Consider the following 26,309-nt stretch of genomic DNA (forward strand, 5'->3'; position numbering starts at 1 on the left):
CGGTCGATAAGCCGGTATTTATTTTGTAAAGCCCAAAAGATGAACAACTACCATCCGCTGTCAGCGGCGGCCTCACCAACAGCAGTTATGTCAAAACAAGGTGCTGCGTGATTGGACAATGTCCAATGTTAGACTTCAAACCAGTTTCGGTATCGCTTTTGTGAAACAACATTTTATTTTATTTATTTCTACATACTGCAGCCCCATGGGGCTATCACAGGAGTGGGGAATACAAAGCATGCATCACCCGTACGACGTACACTGAAACCGTTGAACAAAGCCACACAAAAGAAAAAATGACGAACACTCCAAATACACATATGAATATATTGGTGCGTATTAGGAACTGCGGATAGAAATTCAGCGAAGAAAGAGTGCGGGTGGATTGAGCAAGTAAGTTCCATTGCTCTACAACACGTGGAAAAAAACTGTATTTGTAAGTGTTGTTGCGGGCGAAGTAGGGGGTCAGGTTTAGCCTGGACTGGCTTCAAGTGCTGCGTGGTTCGCCAAAAGTTGTAAGGGAATCCTGTGAAAGGCGACGGGAGCCATTTGTGATGTAGTGCAGAAATTTCAGAGCTTCAATGCGCCTGCGCTCTGAGAGTGGTGTCAAATTCAAAGACAGTGTTGAGGACGGGGGAAAATAACGGTCGTAGCGCCGGCACAGGTCGGCGTACTCACTCGTGAGTACACTCATTTGTACTCAAACTCATGAGTGAGTACGATGATGATTGAGTACACACCCATAAAAAAAAAGGTGAGTATGATGACGAGTGAGTACAGTGGTAAGTATACTACTCGTGAGTACAGTACTCATGAGTACACTACTCATGATTTTGAGTACTCTTGAGTACAGTATTCATGAGTATGAGTACTCATGAGTTTGAGTACTAATGAGTATGAGTACTCATGAATACGCAGTACTCATGAGAACACAGCACTCATGAGTACACAGTACTCATGAGTACACACTCATGAGTACAATACTCATGATTACTGGTTTTGCGAGTGCTTGCACTCTTGAGTATATGCACTCGTGAGTACGGTAGTGCAAACAAGTTTTATCACGAGTTCGAGTCCGGACGCGCGTGTACGAGTCGCAAAAATTTAGCGGTGCCGCTGTGCAGCTTAACAGTCAAGGATGGCAAAATTAGACAACGATAACTGCACCTCCCCCCTTTCCCAGTCCCTGTTTGGCGCTATAAGCGTTTCTCGGCGGTCGCTCGCAAAGGGGTCACGGTGAAGAGGGAAAAACGAGGGGTGAGGGCTCGGAGGGAAACGCGGCCGCAGTTGCTCTTCTCCTATGGCACTTGTTGGCTGCCGCAGTTATTTTTGTTGACACGGACTGTGAAGGCGTGGCGGCTTCATTGCGCTTGCTCTCTTCCAGTTGTTTTAGCGGAGAGGCGGTGGAGGCTGCTAACAATGCACGCACTAGGCGTACTGAAGTCCCTGTTTTCGGTCTTCAGAAGTTTCCGTAGACGCATGTCACGCTGTGTAGTCGTTTCGTGAGCCGAGCCGCTCATTTCAACAGCCGCAGTTAATTTACGTAACTCGCGTCAAACCGACTGCGTGGTTTGTAACGTTTGTCTTACCGAAATTGTCCGAACCATTCCGCTGTGCGTATTCAATCGAACAGTTGGCTGATGTACGTGCGCTATATGGATTTATTAGGTTCCCGTTTTGAAACATTTTCCTCACGTTCGCTAGTAATATGGTCTCGTGTAGTGCCATTTACAAGTGAGCATATAGCCCCACCGTACAGGCGCGGCGGTGTAATTTGCCCCAGGAATGGAAATAAAATAGCCGAGTACACCTAAGCACGTTTGTGAGTTGTGAATCGGACATCATAATATCCAGTTGAACGCGTGCGACGTCTTGTTTAGCCTCGCATATTTTGTTTAGCCTCGTATAATTAAACATTTTATTTTTTTTCTGCTTAGCCGTTCATTCGAGCCACGACCTAGCTAAGATGTTGTAGTCGGCGGGATCAGGTTTTGAGGCAATGAGAGGACGAACGGACGAAGAGACGAACAATGTGGACAAACCGCACCACGACTACGAGAGTGCGGCACGCAGACGTGAGGCACCGACGGACTCCATGTCAGTGGTGGTCGACACACTGCTGTCTTCAACGGAAGGCTACGTCCTATGCTCTGCGAAGAAACAGCAGTTCGTGAGTGCACTACGATTACGAAGGCTACCCTGCTCTGGCCGTAAGGACGACATCGTCTTGCGTCTTCTAGAGGACAAGGGAGAACGTCGACATCTCTCCAAACGAACGAATGTGCCACCGGAAATTCAGGCTGCCTCCGACACCAAACGGCAGAGGACCCTGCACGCGGCACTGTGTGAGAGCAGGAGGCTGCGTGAGGAGGAAGAGGAGGAGGAAAAACTTTCTTAATGTACAAGACAGAGTTAAAGAGAGGGAGAGGCGGTTAGGCCTTTCTTGCGTGGGTGGTATTCCTCAGTAAGGGATCCCATTGGTCGAGGCCGCCACCCGTGCCCGCTGGACGAGAGCCCGCTGGGACTCTAGGTCCGAGCAGCCGGACAGGGCCGCCTCCTAGCCCTCCCTCGTTGGCTTCACTTTGACTTTTAAGCCTGGATTATACTGGCTGGCCCATACCATATGATACGTGTCTGCCCACTGACCGCAGAAGTTACACGAACCCGAGAAGGATGGGTTGATGTGTTTGAGCATTGCGGGGCTGTAGAATGAGCCCGTCTGCAGCCGGCGAAGATGGCGCTCCTCAGTTCTATCCAGGCCCTTGGCGGGCACCGCGAACGCCCGCCTACCGTGGCGCAGGTATGTTGTGACCTCAGAGAATGTGGTTAGCGGGTAAGGTACAAGTGTACGGCCAGAGCCTGGGAAGTCAGAGCAACTCCGAGGGAGAGACGCTCGGGCGGCTGTGTGCGCAGCCTCGTTCCCCTCTACTCCCTGGTGGCCAGGTACCCATACAAGTTGTTTTATGGTGTCGGATATTTCTGGATTGGCATTTGTGAGAATTGTTTTCTAGCTAGGAGTGCTATCCAACCCCTGATGAAATTTCGGCAAGCTTTTTCCGAGTCCGACATTATGTGCGTTGCGTCAGAGTGAGTGGCGGCCAAAGCTATAGCCGTCTCTTCAGCAAACTCAATTTTACTCGTTTTCACCGATAGTCCATCCACCTGTATTCCCTCACGCAGGAGGACCGCGACCGTACAGATGCCCTCCGGTGTGGGCCCCGCTGCGTCTACATAATACACGCCTTTACGGGTGCCATATTGTTTTGTTATGGCTGTTGCTCGGGCTTGCCTTCTTCCTGAGTTTCGGTCAGGATGCATATTACGGGGCAGAGGTTTAACGATTAGTTTGCGGCGCCCAGGGGGGAGGGATGTCCGCTCTGTCTTCAGTGGTAGGGGGTAGAGCGATGCGGAGATCTTCAAGGACCTGCCTGCCAGTAGTTGTCATTGACAGTCGCATGATTTGACTCGTGTACTGAACCTCTATGAGCTCAGTGATCGTATTGTGCATCCCCAGCTGTGGTAAACGTTCGGTGGACGTTTTAGAAGGGAGTAATAACAAATGCAATAACGCCATTGCCCTTAACAAACTTAAATCCACGTGTGAACAAATCAGCCGCATGATCGGTCGAGTATCAGGCAAACACGGGGGCCTCCAGGAATGCGAGACGCTCCGCCTAGTGCAGGCCTTCGTCATCAGCCGCATAACAAATGCAGTGCCCTATCTCAAGGCACGACAAAACGATCTTAAGAAACTTGACAATATGATCAGGACAGTCAGCGCAGTGCGTGATGAACAAGAAAGTTTTCAGAGACAACTGGCGAGAGCCGGCCGCGCGTTTCCCACGGTGCCTGGACTGCACGAGATCCGGACACAGGCAGAATGCACGACGGCACGCACATGAACGAGACGACGCATGCAAAATTGTGATTGCGTGCTCACCGGACCTCTCCCAGGTAATCGCCACGATTAGGGAAACGCATCGAAAGTCAGTGCATTTCTGGCGAAATAACGAACACACGTTGCTCTTCTACATCGCCCACGAGCTACATCGCCCACGCGCAGGTCATTTCAACAACGAGCAACGAGACGCACAACGTACGCAGCGTCCACGAGCCAGAAGGCACCACGTTCCTGGCATCCGCTATTCCGGTACACACGTACACGAACGGAACGCTGAGAGCAAGGAACGCAACGGAGTCAGTACGTACATTTTTCGCTGGTGCTGTCCCGGCGCCGGTCCACGCAACCAACGACATCACATCCGGATTGGTGGAAATGGCCACGACAAGCGAACAAGACGCACGGCCGCCGAAATGCACCATACGTGGCGAACAACCACACACCAATTATAGGGGAGTTTCCTAGATAAAGCGAGACGCACAGCGCCCGAAACGCACCAGAGGCGACGAACGACATCCACCTTGAACCAGTGGAGCTGACCACGGCGAACGAAATGCACAGCGCACGGAACGTCACCAAGCCAGCACACACGGAGGAAACTACAATTCGCGACATCCTCCGCTCCCACTGCTGCTATCCGGACTTGGCCAGCGAATGTTACAACCGCAGAAATCACCTGGCCACAAGCAACAATAGACCCAGCGACGCAGTTCAACCCTACCGGAACGTACGAGCTCTCCACACCCGCTGCTCCAGCCCGATGTCCAGCGGACGAACGACATAACACTCGTGAAGGTAGGTCCGTCAACGACCAACGACACGGCCAGCGCATGCGGCATGCCCGAGCTAGAACGAACAAGATCCCCGGCACCCACGCTCCGACCGACACTCACACGACAAACACGATTTTGTACAAGAGGACGCAACCGCGAGCAAGCGGACTCGGGACGAACGGAGCCTGCTTGTATGGGAGAGATAGCGAATATAGAATTCTCGAAACAACTGGTAAAAGACGAGGGCTTGAGCGACGACACGGACAGGGCAAGAACGGAAACAAATTAACCCGATCCAGACGAAGGCATTGAATGCCCTAACGATGAAGTCACGCTTGCGACGCCAAGGAATGTGGGACCCAACGGACGGCATGAACCACGCCTGCTTCCCCACCACAACGCTTTCACTTCCGAAACAACCACTGCGACTGCGAGCACGGAGCCGCAACGACCTTGACCGATCAGCCATGCCACCCTACGAAAACGCAACGCTACCGCACACTAAACGAAAAGCCAAACGGCTCCCGCACCATACGCAACGCATACGACAATTCAAGCAACGTCCTCAACGCGCCGAACTATGCCATCCCTACACAACGCAGCTCGCCACCAGACAAACCGGACGACTACGCCCCCACACGAATCAAGCACGCGACGAGCTGCACGAACACAATCGCCGACGGAAGCGGCGCGGCTAACGCAACGCCGTAAATACTGTCAAGTTCAGGTCTGACGAAGGCAATCCCATGGCAGACACACAATAAAATCAAGCAGATTTGACATTCACCGAACCTCAACGAGACGAACACCCTCTTAACGAAGTTTCTAGTATCCGGGACAATAAAAAACAAACGCCAGCATCGAGCATCTGTGAATAAGTGGACAGTGATCTGGATACGAACGGACGTCAATCTACGCGCAGGCACAATTCAGATTTGGAGCACCATAACGAGAGTATCAGCGCGCCCGGAAACGTAAACGGACGGCAAAAGCTGCCACCCGAAGACACGCACAAAACCGCTGTTTACGGCCACAGCCGCACCGACAAGTCCCGAGCTCCCCTGAGCCACCCGGCCTAGACTTCGTTTTTTTATTCCTGAAACTAGAGGAGACGCCAGACGCAACGCGAGCGCTTACGTTCCGGTTCTGCTCTCTCACATGTACGTGCCTTCGCGCAGTAAGTCGCCCTACGACAGTCCACCGCGTCAGACGTTTTCTTCCTTGTGGGGCTAACGTCTTCAGTGTTCATTAAAGTTTTCTCTCTCTCTCTCTCTGTCCTGATATATATGTCACCTGTGTTTTTCTAATCAATAAAACATTTTATTTTTTTCTGTTTATTCTTCCATTCGAGATACCACCTAGCTAACAGTGCAGATAAGTTGATTATTCGTGAGTAATACAAATTGAATACTCATGAGTACAGATTGAGTACTCATGAGTGCAGAATGAGTAGTACTCATGAGTGCAGAATGAGTAATACTTGTGAGTGTAGAATGAGTAGTACTCATGAGTACAGAAGATTGAGTACTCATGAGTACAGAGTGAGTACTCATGAGTACAGAGTGAGTACTCATGAGTACAGATTCAGTACTCATGAGTACAGATTGAGTACGAATACCAGTGAGGACAAATGAGTTTGAGTACAAGTGAGTATGATTACAAAAGAGTATTTGATGAGTGAGTACGAGTGATTTTGTGAACACGTGCTTTTTGAGTCTGAGTTTGATTGAGTACAGCGTGAATGAAAAAAATTGTGATTGAGTTTGAGTGAGTTCTTTCTCTTTTGCCGACCTATGCGTAGCGGTGGCAAATGAATCGTACAGCTTTCTTCTGAATCCCATCAATTTGATTAATTTCAGTTTTCTTCCAAGGGCTCCAAACAGGAGAGGCATATTCGTGAATCGGTCGTATGAGCGTCTTACAAAACGTTAATTTAGTGTCCTTAGGAGTGTTTTTTAGTGTACGGCGGAGGTAACTTCACTTTTTTATGCTTTTTTGCAGATGTAATCAATGTGTAATGACCAAGACAGGTACTACGTACTTGAACATGCTTGGTATCCGATATTATTGTTGGATGGGCATTCTCGATAACTCAGTAATCGGCATACCGCGTTTCTGCCATGTTTTCGGCTGTGAAATTCCTGACATAAGCCTACCAGCACGACTTGGAAACGTAGAAATCACTAGCCGAGGCGTAACGGTATGGATGGAAGCCCTCCGCGTCAAAGGAGACGCTCAACTGCGAAGCCCTTTTCCCACACCTTTTGGGCGAGCCTGGCTAGTGCTTATACCATAAGAGGTGTGTTCGCACCAGACCAAGGGTCGGCTGATTCGTGACTGTGCCCACAAGCAGTCGGCGTTTATGGCAACACCGCGCCAACGAGAACTCGCACAGCGCGTCCGTGTCAGTCTGCACGCGTTTTGCGTACTGCATGAGGAGCAGCGAACGTTACAGCATAAAAATGACGAATTCAGTTTAAAACATGGCCCAAACACAAAGAAATAGAAAAACAGGCGCTGTCGGGGATTAAAACTTGCGAATTGCAAAACAACTCGCCTATAGCTCGAGCCAGCTCGGCCGTAAGCCAGCGCCGCGTGGTGCGGAAATATGCAGCATATGACGTACAGCCATCTTAGTTTTTATTTAGTTATAGTATTTCAAGCAGTTTAGATGCCTATTTTTTAATAGAGCTACTGCAGTAAGCGTCCCCCGAATTTCCGCTATACCTCGTGTCTAGCGGCTGCATGCATTAGGCAGAAAAGCATTCGCAGATGTGTGGTCGTGCTCCTGACTACTGTGCTAGTTCACACACAGAAAAAAAGTGCTTCCCGCAGCTTAGTTTTACGCTGCACGATAAACGTTTCGCTTGATAATAATTTCTTAGTATCTGTAATAACTTCGCTGACTCTTCTCCGCCTTCAATTGTCCTTAGATTTTTCTGCTATCGTACCAGCCAGCGAAGCGTCGCATGTGAGCTTGTGTGCAGTGACTTAGACTTAGAGCTGGATACAGTCTACGAACTAGCAAACAAAAGGCACATTCTTCCTTGCACAAACGTGTCGTGGCTTAGTTTCAACTGAGAAAAAGAACTGCGACGACTGCTGAACGGTGGGCCGACTGATTCCGTGGGAGGGTCGGCGAGCGGTGCAGTAGCGCAGTCAAGCCAAGCCATCTTGTTTTGACGTCATACGAAACGTCATAGGAAATCGGCAAGGAGGATGTGGGGAGGAGCACATAATTTTCGAATTGAGTTTTCTACTGTGAAAAGTCGTGTAAACGCAGTGAGAGCGGTCGAAACATGGCCTGGAGTTTTCAGACTACAAGTTCCGCTAGTAGTCATGGAACCCATTCATGGAACCCATCGACATCACAGTTCAGGGAATCGCATCACTGATTACTAACCTCAAAACTTCAACTTCCGCTGGCATAGATGGTATTAATTCTAAGTTGTTAAAAAATACTATATCCATCTCAAGTCAGATTCTTTTTCACATCTTTCGACAATCTTTATCATCCGGACAGCTACCCAACGACTGGAAAATTGGAAAAGTGGTTCCGGTCTTTAGGAGTGGCGATAAAACTTCCCCCGATAACTATCGCCCCATTTCACTGACTTGCATTTGTTGCAAGCTTCTCGAGCATATCATCGCCTCCCACATTTACAATCACCTCGAGTCTAATAATTTCTTTTTCACTAATCAACACGGGTTTAGAAAAGGCTTCTCATGTGACACTCAACTTTTGGAATTCACGACTGACTTGCACTCAAACATGGATAACAATCTACAAACCGACTGCATTTTTTTAGACTACTCTAAGGCTTTTGACCGCGTTGCCCACTGCCGCCTCATTTCTAAATTATCGTCCCTTCAATTAGATTCCCTTACCCTATCCTGGCTCCGTAACTTCTTATCGTTACGCCAGCAATTTACAATAGCCAATAGTTTCAGCTCCCCCTTCACTGACGTCACATCGGGCGTCCCTCAAGGTAGTGTTCTTGGCCCTCTACTCTTTCTAATTTACATTAATGACTTACCTACTAACATTTCGTCTTCCATGCGGCTTTTTGCAGATGATTGCATAACATATCGTCCCATAAGCATTCCTCATGATCATATTGCCCTTCAAAATGACCTAAACAGAATTTATAATTGGTGTAACACCTGGCAGATGACCCTTAACCTATCCAAGTGTAAAATAATTTCTTTCTCTCGCAAGCGAAGTAATTCTAACCACACATATTCTATCAATACCACTGACTTAATAAGGGCAACGTCCTACAAATACCTAGGAGTACACTTAACACCTAACTTGTCATGGTCGTCTTATATAACCACAGTCTGTGCCAAAGCCTCTAAATCATTAGGCTACCTACGCCGAAACTTGCGCAACGCACCTACTGACATCCGTAAATTAGCCTATTTAACTTTCGTTCGTCCACAATTAGAGTTTGCTTCATCTGTATGGTCACCACATCAAGCTTATTTAATACAAACACTAGAATCAATTCAGAATAGAGCTGCGCGCTTCATTTCTCGGAATTACGACCGCCACGCCAGTATTACTCAAATTAAAATAGATATGCCACTTCAGCTGTTAGAAACTCGCCGATCAATCGCTCTTCTCTGTCTTTTTCACAAATACATCAATTCAGCTACGCCATCCCCACTGCATCTCGAAGCACCTGTCCGCATGTCAGCACGGCTTCATAATCAATTCAGTTTCAAGCGAATATTTGGTAAGACACGTTCATTCAACTTATCTGCGCTTCCACGTGCCATTTCATTGTGGAATGATCTTCCAAACGCCATCGCCTGCTTATCAAACCGTGATGCATTTCATGAGCGACTGACCAGCCATTTTTCTTGAAGCTCATTTGCACATCTAAAATTGTTGTCATATTGTCAAACTTCCTTTTTTTCTTCCCTTTGTTTAAAATTTATATGGTAGTCTACGTTGTGTAATAAATCTTGCTCAAAATTGTATACTGATGTTGCCCCATATTAATGTTTTATGCCATTTCACATTGCTTGTGTTTTAATTCCCTACCCCGCCTGATACCAAGATGTTCTTAATACCCCGTATTCCAAAACTCATGATGCTTCATTGTTATTTCATTCTTTACCCCAATGTAATTCCAATGTATCGCGCTGTGTATTTTTGTTTTATTTTGTTCCCCCCTCACGCAATGCTCTTCGGAGCCTGTGAGGTACTGTGAAATAAATAAATAAATAATCACGCAATGTTTAGAAATCACTTCAGTGTCCCTTTAGCCAAGCAAGGCGAGCATTCCGTTATGGACAGGAACAATTGGTGCACGTTGCTTGGAGTGAAAGAACCAAACCCATGTTTCTCCGCATCTGGTGACCCGGAAGCAGAAATTATCGCATCGCTATGGCCGATGAAGAAGACATCGCTCTTCGGCAGCAAGTTGAGCAACTCCGACAGAAACTCCAATCCCAACAACAGCTGATTTGAAACCAACAACAGCAATTTCACAAGTAGCAGCAATTCCAGAAGTTCTAGAACACTATCCATGGCACCGTTCTGTGACCATTATGTGTCATCGTCTGGTTACTCCGGAAGTGAAAAACTAGGCGCTGCATGTCGGAGGCAAGAACTGCATCGCCATCGCTCTGCCGGAAACCTGCTCCTCCGGGAAACGTTATTGCTATTGCCGTTCATGGCGTTGTCGACAGCGGAGTTGCAGTTTCTGTCGCAAACATCTGCCGCTGCTTGAAAGAGGACATGACGCCGCACTCCGTGTTATCATACGCACCCCTCAAGGGCAATTGTAAGGAATCGAATTGGCAGCGCAGTTAGCGTTGGAACCAGCGAGGTGAAGCCAGCGCCAAGCACCCACCAAGGGTAGTTATGTACCACACAAGAGCTATCTGCAGCCGCATCACGAACACAGAAAGTGATGATAACGACGAAGCATCTTTTCCAGATAGCCCAAGGTTGCCTATAGACTTCGGTGTTCAAAATGTGGCTGGTTTTTCGTCTCAAGAATAAATCCGCCTCATATTTTATAAAAACAAAAGTCCTCCAGGTTAGTCAGAAAACCGATTATACGATGGAGGGACCGGGTATCACTGATTTAGCCATACCATTTAATGCGGAAAGCTCTTACACTGTTATCTCAAGTCAGAAGTACCCAGGACACATGCTGGTTTATATGATAAACATTCAATGCTCTTCAAGCACTTTCAAAGCTCTGTGCGTAGATTTTAAAGGACCAAATCGCCTGTTAAATCCCCATAAGACCGATATTCAGTATAACATGGAGACAAAATGCGAGAGATCGCCAAAAAATGGAAGAATTGCTCGAGCCAAATTTTCAACAAGAGGACCCTGAAATTGTGGGATTTAATTTAACGCATCGAAGCTACACATGAATTACGAGGCAAAATCTTGAGGGGGGCTCCGGATTAATTTTGACCACCCGGGGATGTTTAACGTGCGCCTAAACCTCCACACACGGGCGTTTTCCCCTCGATCTGAAAGACGACCCCCGCGGTGGGGATGTGAACCGCGTCCTTGGGCTAAGCATCCCAATGCCTTAGCCACTAGGACACTGTGTTGGGTGAACAAAAGACTGGTGTTCGGACAAGTTCTCTTGTCAAAACAACAGCTCCAGCGATATGCCCTCCTTCGACAATGTCCCATAATTTCTTCGTCAGTGTTACACGGATAAGCAATTTGTGCGTCATAAAATGTAAACTCTTATTCTCTGAAGAGAATCAACCAAACTACAAACGCTCACCCAGTTCTTACGTGGCCTTGTGTTGATTTTATGTTGATAAGCATAAAATCAACAAGCATAAAGGCTAAAATAAAAATTGATCAGATCGAGGATTTTAAGGGACTGCTGAAATTCCCGTCTTCCAAGGCCTTAAAAACCAATTCTGCAAATTCAAGGGGCCTACAGTTGCCTTTTAACTTCTACCACCATCGCACCAATTATACTTCCCTAAAGAAGAAGCGAAGGGCATATGAAAAGCGGCCCGGACAGTCGAGCTGTCTGCAGCTTCCCGAATTAGTTCACCTGGGATTGCTGTGTACAGACCAGCAGTCTGTCCGACACAACATTATCACCTAACTGCCTAAACATTTCCTTTTCTCCCTTGGCATTTCACAGCGTCAGCGCGTGTGCCGAAGCGAGCGGGCCCACGTCTCCTGAGCGCCGTTTGGTGGCTGGCAGTGGTGGTCCTGATGAACGCTTTCTGCGGCCACATGCGGGCCTGTCTCATGATCAAGTCTGAAGTGGAGAAAATCGAGAGCGCTCGCCACCTCGTGCGCAGGCCGCAGACTGTGCCCTACATGTGGCTCGGGACATCGTACGTGGCCATGGTAGCAGTGAGTACTGCACAGATACGTTTATAGTTTGGTACCCTGCAGTACAATAAACTAGAGCCCATGACTCCGCCGATATAGGTAATAATGCTGTCGGCCCATCCGACGGGCAGTAAATGGCAAACGTTTGGAGATCCCACGCACGAAAATACGTCAATTTTATTGTTCCCACCACCTTTTGAGGCGACTGTTACCGGACTGTTTCTAAACATCTGCGTGTTCATCTTGGCGGGTCACACGCCCATCCGCTTAAACACACCCGTCCTCACAATTTCCGTCGTTACCTTCTACTGTTATTAGGGCAGCGCACTACCGGACGCGACAATTGAGAAGACAAATTGAGGAGAAGACGAAGCTAAGCAAGGTCGTAGCAAAACCGGTGGGCCGTCTTATGTAGCGCGTAAACGCACTGCCCGGATGTCACCCAATATAGTGTGCTTTATTGCGGGCACTGAATAGTGACGGCACGCCGACACAGTGAAAGCTCGTTAATTCTGACGCCAATAATTTGATTTTCTGGACAATTATAACTGGACGATTTGGTACCGCTAAGCCTCCATAGTAGCGTTCTTATACAATAGCCGTTTATTAGAACGTGAGAGACGTAAGTCAGGTCCGCTACGGGTAAAGCGAACTGCACGCCACCGCACCGAAAGTTTGGCGCCTGACAAACGGTCAGAGAAATGCACCCGCTCCCTACACACAGACATCACCGTGCCAGAAACGGAGGAAAGAAAGGATAGAAGGTAAAACCTGAAAAAACAAACTGAAACCTGAAACCCCCGCACTGCACGCTATTGGAGGAGTATTCGTTGCGTACTACGTCAATGTGGACGTGACTGCAGTGGTGTGTGACAGACTGACGGATAAGGACAGACCTTTTGTTGTGTTCAGAGAAAAAAAAATAGCTTATCCTATCTATCTCTCAGGCCAGAAGCGCAGAACCTTTCGCTTCCAGCGACGACGAGGACGAAGAGGGCGAAGCACCTGTTTCATCGCACAAAAGTCACGCATCAAGTCTTAGGGCTCTGCTCCACTTTTCGTTTAACAAAATAAATAAAATACAAAGAAAGAAGTGATGCCGCATAAACTGCCGGCCGTATTTTGTGTAGTTTCCAAGGCGGAGAGGAGGGCTGCCGCTACATTCGGTCGTTATAGCAAAAAGAGTTGGCTATCGTCTTCAAAAACAAAAGGCAGAGTGCAATCATGGGCAATTTATAAAAATAAAATTGTTCACATGCAGTGTACTTGTCGTTATACTTCATTTTCATTAGCTCGAACTTTCCCTAATTAGAACTGAGATAACTTCTCCTTGCAGTTCGAATGAACGAGCTTTTACGCGGCCTATTGTATCGGTGGCGGCGCCCTTACCACAGCCCAGAAATTTCCACAGTAGTTATTTAACCACACTAAATAGAAACACTTTGAGCAACTCCTAAAGAAAACTTGTTACAAAGACGAGATATATGCGCGTCAAGCATTGATTTCCCAAACAGTGACGCTTATATACTAAATTTTCGTCGTACAAGAAATGGATGCGACGCACAGAAGAAACTGGCTTGTAACGCCAGCTGAATGATGATGCCAATGAAATGGCGTACACATGTAAACTGGAGGCACGACGGAAACGCACAGCAGTACCCTGGGCTTGCAACTACCACCGGCGTTGAAATGGGAGTTTGTCGCGCCCAAAGCTCCAGCCTTCTGCGTAGCGGGCTGTAGTAGACGGCTACGAGAGAATTAAAACCACCCTGGGGTCTATACCGCGCCCCAAAATCTTCGTAAGCTGATGTTTTAAATGCGAATGCATTTATTAGCCGGGGGTTGTCTTGCTCCGTTGGCCGGCGTGCGTAGCATTCCTCCAGCGCGAGCGCACGTGAGCGCGCGCCTCGTAGTTCTGCCTTCGTCGTGGTCGTCGTCGTAAATGCGAATGCATTTCTTAGTCGGGGGTTCACACAATGCAACGTGAGCATTACGCCTCTCCCTGGCGGTGACGTCACTGCAGTTGCTTCCACGTCATCATCATCGGTTGGAGAAGAAGAAGAAGACAAGTCTGCGAAGCGAAGAGCGCGTAATGCCGAACGCGTTACGCGCTCGGGAACATCAAGAAGGAGTCTAGTCGTTTGAACACGCTTCGGGTTCTTTGGAACGAGTTTGGAAGAGGAGGTGATGAGAACGGTGACGCCATCATCGCGGTCTGTGACGACAACCCTCGTCTGGCGCCGTTCAGGTCCTACCTGGTGTGTGCCTCGTGCCGCGAGTCTCTGGTCAACGAGTGAGAAAAAACGTGCCCCACTACCATTCACGGGAGTTGCATTAATCTGGTCTTTACGCGAAACTGTGACGCGCGTATGCTTCTCAAAGACCCTTTCACCGTGCACTTTAGCGATCACAAGGCAGTGATTGTGGCCGTCAGGTACAACGATAACACAAACAGGTGCTAATGAATAAATGATTACGTTCACACTCTCGTCATTAATTACGCCATTACTCGAACCACAGTCATCGGCGCACCCAATGCATTCGCATTTCTGCACGATTCCCTTCGGGGAGGTGCGGGGGAATTTTTTTTGTTTATTTTCGCGGCTATCGTAAAAGTCTAATCCGCGCACTCGAATTCGTTGTGCACAACCTCAGAGCGTGAGTCACTGGAACGGCTGTAGAACTTCGGTTATTCATTCGCAACAAGCTCATGCTGCTGCTTGCATTATAATGTGAAAAATAACTAGCCATTTCGAACAGCAGTGTTTCACCAGTCATCAATGTTTTGTGCTTTTTATTCAAGGTGCAGGGCGTCAGTAGTCTGACGTACTATTTTTTGAACCGCGTTATTGGCTCTTTTTGAGGTATTATTTGTATCCTTCGATTTCACTTAAAAGCAAATTGTCCCAGGAGTGTTGTGCGATGTTGGGCTTCATGGCACATAAGCAACAAAGGCTGTCATGCGCCACATAGGGTTTTTTTGCGCATAATGACTCATTGTTTTAACGCGTTATAGCTTGATTACGAGTGTTCCTTCTTCTAAAAAAACTAAAAACGGAGGAAATATTAACCAGTAAACCATCACCTAGGAGTAGACTGGGGTAAAATGCAAATGTGTTCGTTGTAGAACAGCCTAATGTGTTTTTTCTCACGACCTGGAACTTTGCACATGAGAGTAAGATGTGGTTTACTTTCAGCTCTTAATCACGTTCTTCACATCTCGGTTTATCTTCTTTTATCGGCAGAACGTTATGGGTCAGATGTGTATGGTCTATGCGGAGGCAGCATAAAATTAGTTCTGTGAGGCTTTCTTCGGGTCTGCTTGATCCCCACTCCAGCAGCCGTGTAAGTGGCTAAGGCGTTCTACTGCTGAGCTCAGGGACCCGAGATCGATTCCCTGCCGCGGCGACCGCTTTTCTGACGGAGGCGAAAAGCGAAAACGCCCGTGTGTGGTCAAAATTAATCCGGAGCCCTCAACTAAGGCCTACCTCATCACTTGTATAAAGTCGGCGTGTTAAACCTCATAATCAGTCGATTCCCGTTATGGTATACTAGTGAGTTTAACCATGTGAAATTTGCTGTTAGTTTCAATTATCCCACGAGGACTGCCATTTAGCAATCTGTTTTGTTTACTGCGTCTAAATATCATGCAATCAATGTAAGGACTTCGTACTTGCTTTATGGTTGCGGTACTAGCCCGTCCGGCACTGCATCGGCTTTCTTATTTCAATTTTTTGCTACATGGCTAGCAACCCAGCAGTGTTTAATTTTGTATCTTTGAGCTTTTTGGCTGTTGTCTACATTGGGCATTATGTCTCCTACTATGCGCTGGGCCGCATTGTTCGAACGCAGTGCTGTGATAGCGCTGGACAGTCTGTGTAGATAAAGCTGTCTTCAAAATTTTTTAAATTAATCTTTCTACTGTCACCGCAATGGCGTAACATTGCACTGTGTAAACCGAGGCGCACTGACGTAGCCTGATCACCTTTTCCCATTTCCATTGCACTACTTCAGCCCCAAAAGAGTGAGATGTTTTGGAATCGTCCGGATAAAGAGCCTTTTCGTCTTCACATTTGCGTTTAGGGCCGAGAATTCGTGTGTATGTTCACGCGGTGTCTTCATTTTTTGAAAGTGTTAATGCAAAGTAGCATATAGAAGATATAGTATACGAAGGTGGTAGCCGGTCATGTCTGGGCAATTTCCGGCAAATGTCCAGCATAGTTTTTCTTCAAATGTTTTTCTTCAAAACGGAGAGGCTTGAGATTTGCTAATAAACAATGTCCTGTACGGGCATTTTGTAACTATGGGGTAACACAGATGTATTGACAGTGACCGAATTGAAGATGTATGAGAATGGCAGCATGGTTCTTCTGTCTGCAAGTGGGGGTTCATTGCATTCAATGTAAATACTGTTTGCGGGTATGTCCTGAACTCCCAAAACACGATACGCAAACCTGAATTGTGTGCTAGGTCCAGTCGTTTCAAGGAGCACTGCCTGGCTGAGCTATACTGAATGCAACCATAGCCAATGCAGTAGCGCACAACCAAGCGGTGAATTTGTAAAAGGCAAACCCTGTGGGAACCTCTATGTTACGAGCTCGCGATGCTTTCTTTTTAAGGATATTGATGTGAGGCAGGAAAGTGAGTTTCCTGACAAATTTTACGCCGAGAAATTTGTGTTCGTTTTGTATGGGTAAATTGATTTCCATTAGGTGTAGGGTGGGGTCGGTGTGTTAGCCTCGTTTGAGAGAGAAAATAGCCACTGTTTTGTGTGGCGAAAACCTGAAACCATTTCTGTCTGCCCATGTTAGTCCGTTGAGAGCCAACCGCACTTGTCTCGCAAATGTCGCTACATTGGAGGACGTGGAAGCGATTTAAAGATCAACATAGACCGAATACATAATAGACTGTGGAATTATTTTGATATGGAGTTCCTTTTAATGACAAAGAGTGTTGTGCTTAGAATATAGACCTGAGTCACCCCATTCTCCAGTACAAAGTTCCTCGAGAGGGCTCAATCTAGAAGCAACTTTACATGAACGGTTTGCGATGAAGTCGTTCAGGCAATTCATCATTCTTCCGCGGATGCCTAATTCCACTTGATCACCCATAATTTCAAACCTTCATGTGGTGTCGTAAGCCGTCTCTAGGTTGAAGAATACTGCAAATCAGTGCTGTTTGTGTATGAGCGCTTCTCCTACGGTATTTTCGAGGCGGACAAAATGGTGCATTGTTGAGAACGCTTTTTCGAAACCGCACTGGTGAACATCCAGCAGTTCTACGGATTGTAAAACAAAGCTTAATTTGGTGTTCCCGACAAGTTCATACCTTTTGCCTAGACAGCTGGCATGGGCTGTGGGTCTATAACGACTTGAAGAGCTTGGCGGCATTCCGAGTTTTAAGGATGCTAGGGCAATTGCTTTTTCCAAGCTTCCGGCAGTTTTCCCAGTAGCCAAATATTGTGCAAAAAACTTCAAAGTGCTTCTACAGAGGGACCTGAAAGATGTGCGAGCTTTTCGTAATGTGATCTGCTTACCCGGTCTTCTTACCGACCAACAGAGGTCTATTAGTTCTTGGAGTGTAATTAACTGTTGTATGATTCCATTGTGCCACCACATGTTGGCAGTCTTTGTTTCTTTCTCGGGCTTTTGTACTTAAGGACCGCTTCTGTGTAGTGTGCGGAACTTTAAATTATGGAGAAGCATTCTTCCGGTATATCTGCCTGTTTTTTCATGCTTGTTTGTGCATCCCGTGCTGTTAAAAGGAGTTGAAGATGAGGAAACAGACGCGGTTAGCGAAGCACCACTTTATTGGGGACCTTTGAAGGGGTGATTCGGTTGAGGAATAAGATGTCACGAGGCTCGCTGCCGATGCCGTTGCTGCTGGCCTCAGTGCTTCTGCGTCGTCTTCCTTACAACCAGGTCAGATTTTGTAAGAAGCTCTGGGCCGGCGAAATAATACGGATCTGGTTGAAAAATTTCCTGCATTTGGAATGAGCTCTCCGCGAATATGTCTGAAGCCACAAGACGATGCTATGCTAACTCAGTTGACTAGAAATGATTCCGCCAGGCGTACGCACTTCACGTGAAAGAACGTTTCCATCTTTGCCGGAAACCTTGAGTGACCCGTCAGTTTGTCGATGGGCGGGTTTCTGCTTAACAAGCGCGGTGTCTTCAAGGTCCAAAAGAACTACTGAAGATTTGCTTAGAGTCATATGAGCGGTGGACAATTTGTGCAGTGTTCACGCTGACGCAATGTGTTCCATCGTCTGCTCAATCTATGCCCTCTATGTTTCCATAGAGGCCACAAATGGTTTCGGCTGACGAAGCTTCACGGGCCAAATGGGAGCATAAACTATCGAGGGAAGCAGTTGGGTAATGAGCAGAAAACCCTCTTTCAATCCGGCAAGCACGATGCTTCCGGTGAAGTTCAAGAGCTGAAGAAGCCGTCCTACCCTCAGAATTCCTTTCTCGTAGAGGCAGGCCTCGAAACGTTGCAACAAAGAAACCGTTCCGCTGACTGTTGCTCGAAACGCGTCCGCTTGTTTTAGCTGGACCCAATACAATTCGTATGTTTTGTGTTGCTTTCGTTTGTGGGTACCCACTTCGTTGAGGTGTCATATTTTTACGGGTGGTTGATGTAAAAGCACTTTCATCATGTGTGTTTTCGATATGTTCCCCGTGTTCGAAATCGCTGATCTTGTCGATGTATTCTTCGTGATCGAGGTTATGAGGATTCGGGCACCTATGAAATTCAGCGCGTTTACATTTACTGCTGTTAACTCCTCGTAGTCTTCCTTGGAATGTTTCCGCTTATCTGGGAGTCCTAGGTGGTCGAGCCCACGAAATGATTTAGGTACGGATACGCGCTCTTCAGTTGCCGTGTGCAAGTTTGTCACCGTTTCTGATTCGATGCTGGACGAAATACATTTCGCGTCTCCTTCAGTGTCCACCCAGAAATCGTTTTCTGGGACGTCTCTGAATCAGCCATAAAGCTGGATACAGTCATTCGTTTTTCTGTTGTTGGGGGTTTCCAAGTTCGATCGCACAAGGAAATAATATGATGTCCCTTTCAATTCCGACATGAAATTTTATTGCATTCTTGCAATCCTTGGCGCGGTGGAAGGGCCTGGCGCAGCAAACGCAACATCCCTTTTTTCGCAATTTGGATTTCTTTTCGTCTAACGGAAGTTCAGCCCGGCAGTCATCCGTGATGTGGTCGCTTGATTCACAATACAGACATCTATGGCGGGATATCTTGACCGTTAGCGTGAGAGAAGAACCTTGAATGTTGTCCTTGACTTAGTTTTAAATTGGTTCTATTTTGGCATATGTGTCTGATACAGTCAATAATGAAGTCATCTCCCGACTTCGTACTTTGAGGTTCAATAGTTCAAGTAGTGTTGAGACATCGCCAGGCCGCTCCATTCGTGGTCCTCGTGTTGACGTTTCCTCTACCGTTAGCTGGTTGGACTTGAGGACGAGTTCATCGGGCGAATTCTGCAAAAGTGACGTCGTCAACATTGCACTGTAGGACTGATGGTGTACACCATGATTCTCCAGTGATCTAATGTTAGTCCGTATTCATCCACGGAGCCTCTGGAGGCCGTTCAAGCCGTCGCAGGAGGTCATTTTAGAAAGTCCAGAAATTTTCTCATATGCTCATTGATTAACAGGGTTTCGCTTGCAGAACGCTGCGGCAGCGCTTCGATGGCTATGGGTAGGTCTTGTTGGTTGTTGGTAAGCCGCTGATGACGCATTCCGCTATCCCCTTCAAATAACTGTGCAGATACTTCACTTTATCAACGCCGGGTAGCGATAGTTTTTTATGTATTGTCTACTGTAAAGGTCCAAAAAGGAAAGCCACTGAATGAATTCTCCATTTCAAGGATGGATCTGTAGTTTCTGTAGTCGAAGCTGAACTCTTTCGTGAGATGAGGTGACCTCTTGTCTCGTACTAGTCGTCAAAGAGCACGCATGTGCATGTTGTCTTTCAGCGCGGAAAATCATGCGAGCGTTTCAATCTAGGTAGTGTTCGAGTGTGGCCAATTCTCCATCTAGTTTATTGGGAACATGGCTTGTTTCTCTGTCCAAATCGGTTAAAGTCGTCTCTTTCAGTTTGGGCATACTAAAGCGTTTATTCAGCCCACCAATCGGTAGCGGAGTCACCGCCATCATGGACTTCATATCGTTCAAAATCTTAGTAGTTCAGGCGCGCGAAGCACAATGTTTTCGTTTAAAACGGTCCATGACGGCGCGCGGTTCACGGAGATGCCACCTAGCAGGAGCTGCGACGCTCCGCGTTATTGAACGGTGCGTTCTCTTCCATGGGCTTGCTTCATCGGTAGGGGCTTCAACGAGTATCTGGCCACTCCCATGGACTGTGGATTAGCTACGCGTGCACCATTAACGATGGAGGATGTAAACACTTCATTCACTTCGTCAATGCTAAGAGTGTCCGAAAAAAAACTGCCTAATTTGCTTCGCAAGTAAAAGTCCCCAGTCGGCGGACTTAACTTCCACCGGCGTAGTTCATAATTCGCCGCCGCTCCGTCGTAGACGACCTGGAATCTCCTTCAGTTGTGTCTATTGCCTCTTCAGAGACGATCGACGCTTGTGCGGGACGGACGGGTGTTGAAGTGTTGGACCTCGCCGTGCGGGGTGAGGCCTTGGAGACTGCCGGGCCGGGGTCCGTGCAGCCCAGTTCGGAGGGGGTGGCGTAGCGCTAGCTGCTTCCACCGGGACGCGGGTGGTCTAGCTTTAGCCTCGCTCTGTGTGGCTGCGGCAGGCGCCGAGGTCCGCTGTGGTGCCGCGCTCTATCCCACCACGACAAAGCAGCTACGGTTATGCGCCGGTAAAAGTCGCTTCCGTTCTGCTTAAAGTTATGTTTTCTGACACTTTGAGGGTGATGATTTCTTTCTCTTGTTTTTATGCTGGGCAAACACGAGATTATCCTGCGTGGTTGCGCTCCCAGTTCATACAGAGGTATGCTGTAGTTTCACGGTTTTCAGCAGCATGCTCGTGCGAGGCACATTTCGCGCTTTTTTGTTGGCCCCGGCAGCTCTTCGGACCATGACAGTATCGTTGGCATTTGTAGCATCGGCGTGCATTTGGCATGTACGGTCTAAGGTTCATCTTTGTGTAACCTACCTCCACAGATTCTGGAAGTAGGCTTGATGCAAAGTTGAGGACGACATGCTTAGTCTCAATTTATTCGTTATCCAGTTTTATTTTAATTCGATAGATATTTGCGGAGTTCTTTTTTTTTTTTTGACCTTTAAGAAGCTCCTCCTTACGTCCGGTACTTGAAGTCGTCGTCTAAAATGACTCAACGGTGTGCTTTCAGTGACCGGTGTTTGTTGCCAGTAACAAGGATTTCTCCAAGAAGCGTTAGTTGTAGTAACTTCTCATAGTGATGTTTGTAGAGCACTCTGAGAAGGAGGTCTCCGCTTGCTAGTTTCTTGATCTTCTAGCCTTGACCAATGGTGGCTGTTAAAGTCTTTGCAACTAAAAATGGCGAGACGGGTCGTGCAGTTTTCTGTGACATTACTGTGTACCTCGTGGAAGCGTGGAAAGTTGCTGACGTTTTTCGCGAAATTCGTAATGGTTACAATGCTGCACCCCCCTCGTTCCAGAGAGATCATTTGAGCGAAAAAAATGCAGCCATGAAATGAAACATCTGTACGGCCATGGTGCCAGCCACACACCAAGCCCAACAAGGAGACGGGACAAGAACTCGCCGGCGACCCCTGCCCACGCCAGCTATAGACCACGACTATAACCAAATATGGCTGGACTCAGAGTTGTTGGCCACGCAAGGTTAACTCTAGCAGCCAGGAAAAAGGGAAATTGAAGAAGAAACGAGACGACAGGAAAGTTGTTAGAAAGAAAACAGGAAATCGGAATATGAAGGGGAGGACAAAACAATTGGCCGCGTATCTACTCCTTTCGTTGCAAATGTCGACAAAAGACGATAGTGTTTGCCGGCATTTGCCAAGTAAATGCCTCCCTTCGCTTTCCCGCTCACCTCTCATGCTGTTCCTCTTCCGTCGCGCTCCTCTCAAGGTAAACTCGCTAAACTTTTGCTCAAGTAGATTTAAATTTACCGCGTTCCACTCCTCCAGGCCGGGTGCCTCGATGCCAATGCTGCCGTACGGCGGAGACGCGCGTGAATTGAGGCGCCCTACTTAAATGCTTATAGTACCTTGTTTCCCTAGTCCACGTGCGTTCCAAGCAGAACGTGTGGTCTATCTAGTGGAACCGTTCGTAACTGTTGCCGCTTGGTTTCTTCAAATGCCGCAGAAGCTATAGTGGCGCGGGCGACAGCAGGCGACGGCGGCGTGAATTTTTTCTGCAGTGGATGTAGTATTTCATTTCGCAAAAATCAAGCATCTATGATTTTTTATAAAAGAACACTGCAAATATCACTTTTGTATTATTTTGTTGTCCTATATTTTGCAATGTCTTGTCCTTGTTCAACAATGTTGACAAGTATGAACATTACACCGGACTTGGACGAGCAGATTTAGCTGTGACTATGTAAGCTTATTGCGCAGGCCTTGTTTTACTTTGGCCAGGTTGCTCAATAGGGTCACACACAGACCGGCAAACAGACATACAGACAGACCAAAATTTCTGGGTTTAGGTAGCCCAAGAAAGACTATCGTCTTTAAAAAAAGGCGACTGACGATTCCCCGCGGGCGGGTCAGACCAGAGGTGCTGTCTACAGGAAGCGCAGGCCAAAGTGGTGTGTTGCCTTCGCCAAAGGGCCTTAAATGCCGAAGCACTCAGCGTCGGCTCAACCACCAGGATCATCTTTTCCCCGAATACGGCGCTGCCACGCATGCCTAGACGTGGCTGCTCGGGGTTCGGGTTGTCGCACAGAACACGATGATGATGATGATGGTTGGTGTTTTATGGCGCAAGGCCAACGAGGGCAAAGAGCGCCAAAGAAGTTATTGAGTTTTCATCACACCGTAAGTACTGAAACATGTAACTAAAAGTAAAGGTGATGCAAAACAAAAGACAATGGAGATGGCTGGTGTATAGGGCCAGGGTGATTACACATGATATGACAAGAGCTGCAGGAAGTTTACCTCAGCTAAAAACTTAAAAACACGTTGACTAGAAAACATTGGTTCATCGGCTAAAAAATATGATGGGTGCAAAGGAATGTGTCGTCTGTATAATTCAGGGAAATGTTTGTGTCGTGTTGTGTCAAGTGCTCTGCATGTGATTAGTATGTGGACTACGGATAGGCCCTTTCCACACCTGCTACACGTGGGTCCCGAAGTTCCAGTGAGCAGGTGGGAGTGCGTCGCATGTGTGTGGCCTATCCGCAGCCTAGCCAGGGCAACTTCAGTGTATCTGTTGTGTGAGTCAGTTATGTAGCGTCCCAGTTGTGGTTTTATTACGTGTAGTTTGCTGTCTGCCTGTTGACTCCAATGTAGTTGCCATGTGTTACGAAGCTGTCGTCTGATGTGTGTCTTTAGGTCGGTGTAAGGTACTGTTGTTATGTCAACTGTGGTCATGAGAGCAGCAGCACTAGCCATTTGATCAGCGGTCTCATTGCCAGGGATCCCACAGTGACCTGGTACCCAGCATATGGTTATTTCTAAATCTGAAGCATATGCAGTCATTATGACCTTTAAAAGAACATTGATTACATAGTTTTTTGACGACCTTCCTGATGACAATGCCTGCACAACGCTTAGAGAATCTGTGTAGACGATGGACTTTGGAATCTTATGTTCGAGGATGTGATTTGACACGAGTAAAATGCCATACGCTTCTGCCGTGTAAATACTGCTGTGAAAATTCATTGTTTTGATAACTCTAAAATTTGGTCCGTGCGCTGCACAAGAGACTGTAGAATTAGTTTTGGACGCGTCGCTATAGAATTCTGCGCACCTGTACTTGTCCTGCAGGAACAGGAAGTGCTGCAGAATTGCATTCCTGGGTACCCTATTTTTTTCTACACGAATGAATGACAGGTCGCATGTTACAGGACGAAGATGCCATGGTGCGATAAAATTATGAATGGGTGTCTTGTGCGTGTCTGAAAGGGGGACATTGAGTGCAGAAGCACAAGCCTCCTCCCTAACTCTGAGAGAGAACGGTAAGGGAATAGATGGCCTGTTTAAAAAGAGTTGTAAATTTGATGTATCGTTCATGATGGGATTAAAAGGATGGTTGGTCAGTGACACGATCTTGGATGCATACAACAGGTCAACATACTCCCGCTGATGCCCTAGGCACCATTTGTCGCACTCGACATAAAGACTTTCAACGGGGCTAGTGCGGAATGCGCCACATGAGAGGCGAAGGCCAAGATGCAGCACTGGGTCGAGCATTCTCAGTGCGGTCTTTGTCGCCGACCCATACACGACACTGCCGTAGTCGAGCCGGGACCCCACCAACGCTGTGTACAGGCGCAGCAGGAGTTGTTTGTCGGCCCCATAAGATTGATGTGAGAGGACCTTAAGAATATTCATTGCCTTTAGGCATTTACATTTGAGCAGTTTGACATGAGGAATGAATGTAAGTTTTTCGTCGAATAAAATGCCTAAAAACTTGTGCTCCTTGTTCACAGGAATTGGCACATTCGCAAGAGTGATGTCTGGGTCCGGGTGGACCCCACGCTTCCTGGAGAATACAACACAAGAGCTCTTTCCGGGATTAATTTTAAAACCATTCTTGTCTGCCCAGCCGGCAAGCTTCTTGACGCCGAGCTGGACTTGACGTTCGCAGATGAACATATTACATGATTTAAAAGATATCTGCACGTCATCTACATACATGGAGTAAGAAATTGTAGGCGGCAGTGCCTTCCCAAGGGAGTTCATTTTTACTATGAAGAGAGTGCAGCTTAGAACTCCGCCTTGCGGCACGCCATTTTCTTGCACGTGTACCTTTGACAGTGCAGAACCAACTCTGACGCGAAAGGTTCTCTCCGACAAATAGCTAGCAAGGGTGTTAAACATATTACCAGAAACACCGAATGACTTCAGGTCAGTAAGGATCCCATAACGCCAAGCGGTGTCATAGGCCTTTTCTAGGTCGAAAAACACAGTTAAACAGAACTGTTTATGCACGAAGGCATCCTTAATATACGACTCTAGTGCCACAAGTTGATCATTCGTGGATCGCCCCGCCCTGAAGCCTGCCTGGCAGCTCTCGAGAAGGCCGTTATACTCCAAAAAGTACACGAGCCTCCGGTTTATCATCTTCTCGAGAAGCTTGCACAGGCAGCTGGTCAGGGCAATGGGTCGATAGCTAGCGGGAGAAGAAGGGTCCTTCCCTTCTTTCAAGAATGCTACAACTATGGCATCCCTCCAAGACTTTGGAATGTGCCCCGAAAGCCATATCTTGTTGAAAAGGTGAAGAAGTGTTACAAGAGTGTCTGTGTGTAAGTTCTGTATCATTGTATATGTAATGTTGTCTGGGCCTGGAGCTGAGGGTTTACACGTGCTCAGAGCAGCCCTCAGCTCATGTAGTGAAAACAGGGAGTTGTACGAAGTCTGTGATTTGTTGTTGTCGCGTAGGGACTTCTTTTCACAACAGGCTTTATGTTTCAGGAAAGTGTTTGTGTAGTGTGCTGAACTGGACACGTGTTGGAAGTGTTGAAGTGTTGTGCGAGTGTGTCAGCCTGGTCTTCCAGAGTGTCCCCTGTTGTACTGACCAGGGGCAGGCTGTGTGTCTGTTGTCCTTTGAGTTTGCGTATACGTGTCCATACTTTCCGTGTGTCTGTGTAGGAGTTTATTGATGTTATGAATGTACGCCAACTCTCTCGTTTTGCCTCACGGCGCACACGTTTTCCTAATGCCTTGGCCCGTTTGAACAAGAGGAGGTTTCCCGACGTGGGGTACCGACGAAGGATACCCCACGCCTTGTTCTGGGCCTCTCGCGCCCGCCTACAGTCCTCGTTCCACCACGGCCTCCGCTGGTTGCGCGGGGCACCAGAGACGTGGGGAATGGACTTTTCGGCGGCGTCGAGGATGTGCGCCGTGAGGAGTTGGGTAGCTTCTTCAACGTGTAGGTGTCCTATGGATGTGTGGTGTAGTTTGGATGTCTCTGTAAATGTATTCCAGTTAGCTCGTGCTTCATTGAACCTATGAGAAGATGAACTGCTTGGGCCTTTATCTATATATGTAAGTGAGGTGGGGAAGTGGTCACTGCCATATGGGTCAGTTCCCACACCCCACTCGAGAAGAGGAAAGAGAACTGCGGAGCCAATCGCCAAGTCAAGACATGAGTATGTGTTGTGTCCTATGTTATGGTATGTAGGCTGTTTACTG

General features: G+C 47.6%; 1 protein-coding gene across 1 annotated transcript in view; it reads left to right on the plus strand.

Moving 5' to 3' along the window:
* Positions 1–26,309, plus strand: part of LOC144173689 (putative glutamate receptor) — a 52,506-nt gene that overhangs the window by 18,597 nt on the left and 7,600 nt on the right. The window contains exon 6 of the mRNA XM_077702009.1: positions 11,817–12,034. Coding sequence (XP_077558135.1) covers positions 11,817–12,034 — 218 coding nt within the window. The remainder of the gene's footprint in view (positions 1–11,816; positions 12,035–26,309) is intronic.

This window comes from Haemaphysalis longicornis, unplaced genomic scaffold (genome assembly GCF_048455015.1).
Source record: "Haemaphysalis longicornis isolate Haplotype H1 unplaced genomic scaffold, Haemaphysalis longicornis Haplotype H1 scaffold_3, whole genome shotgun sequence".
NCBI lineage: Eukaryota > Metazoa > Arthropoda > Arachnida > Ixodida > Ixodidae > Haemaphysalis > Haemaphysalis longicornis.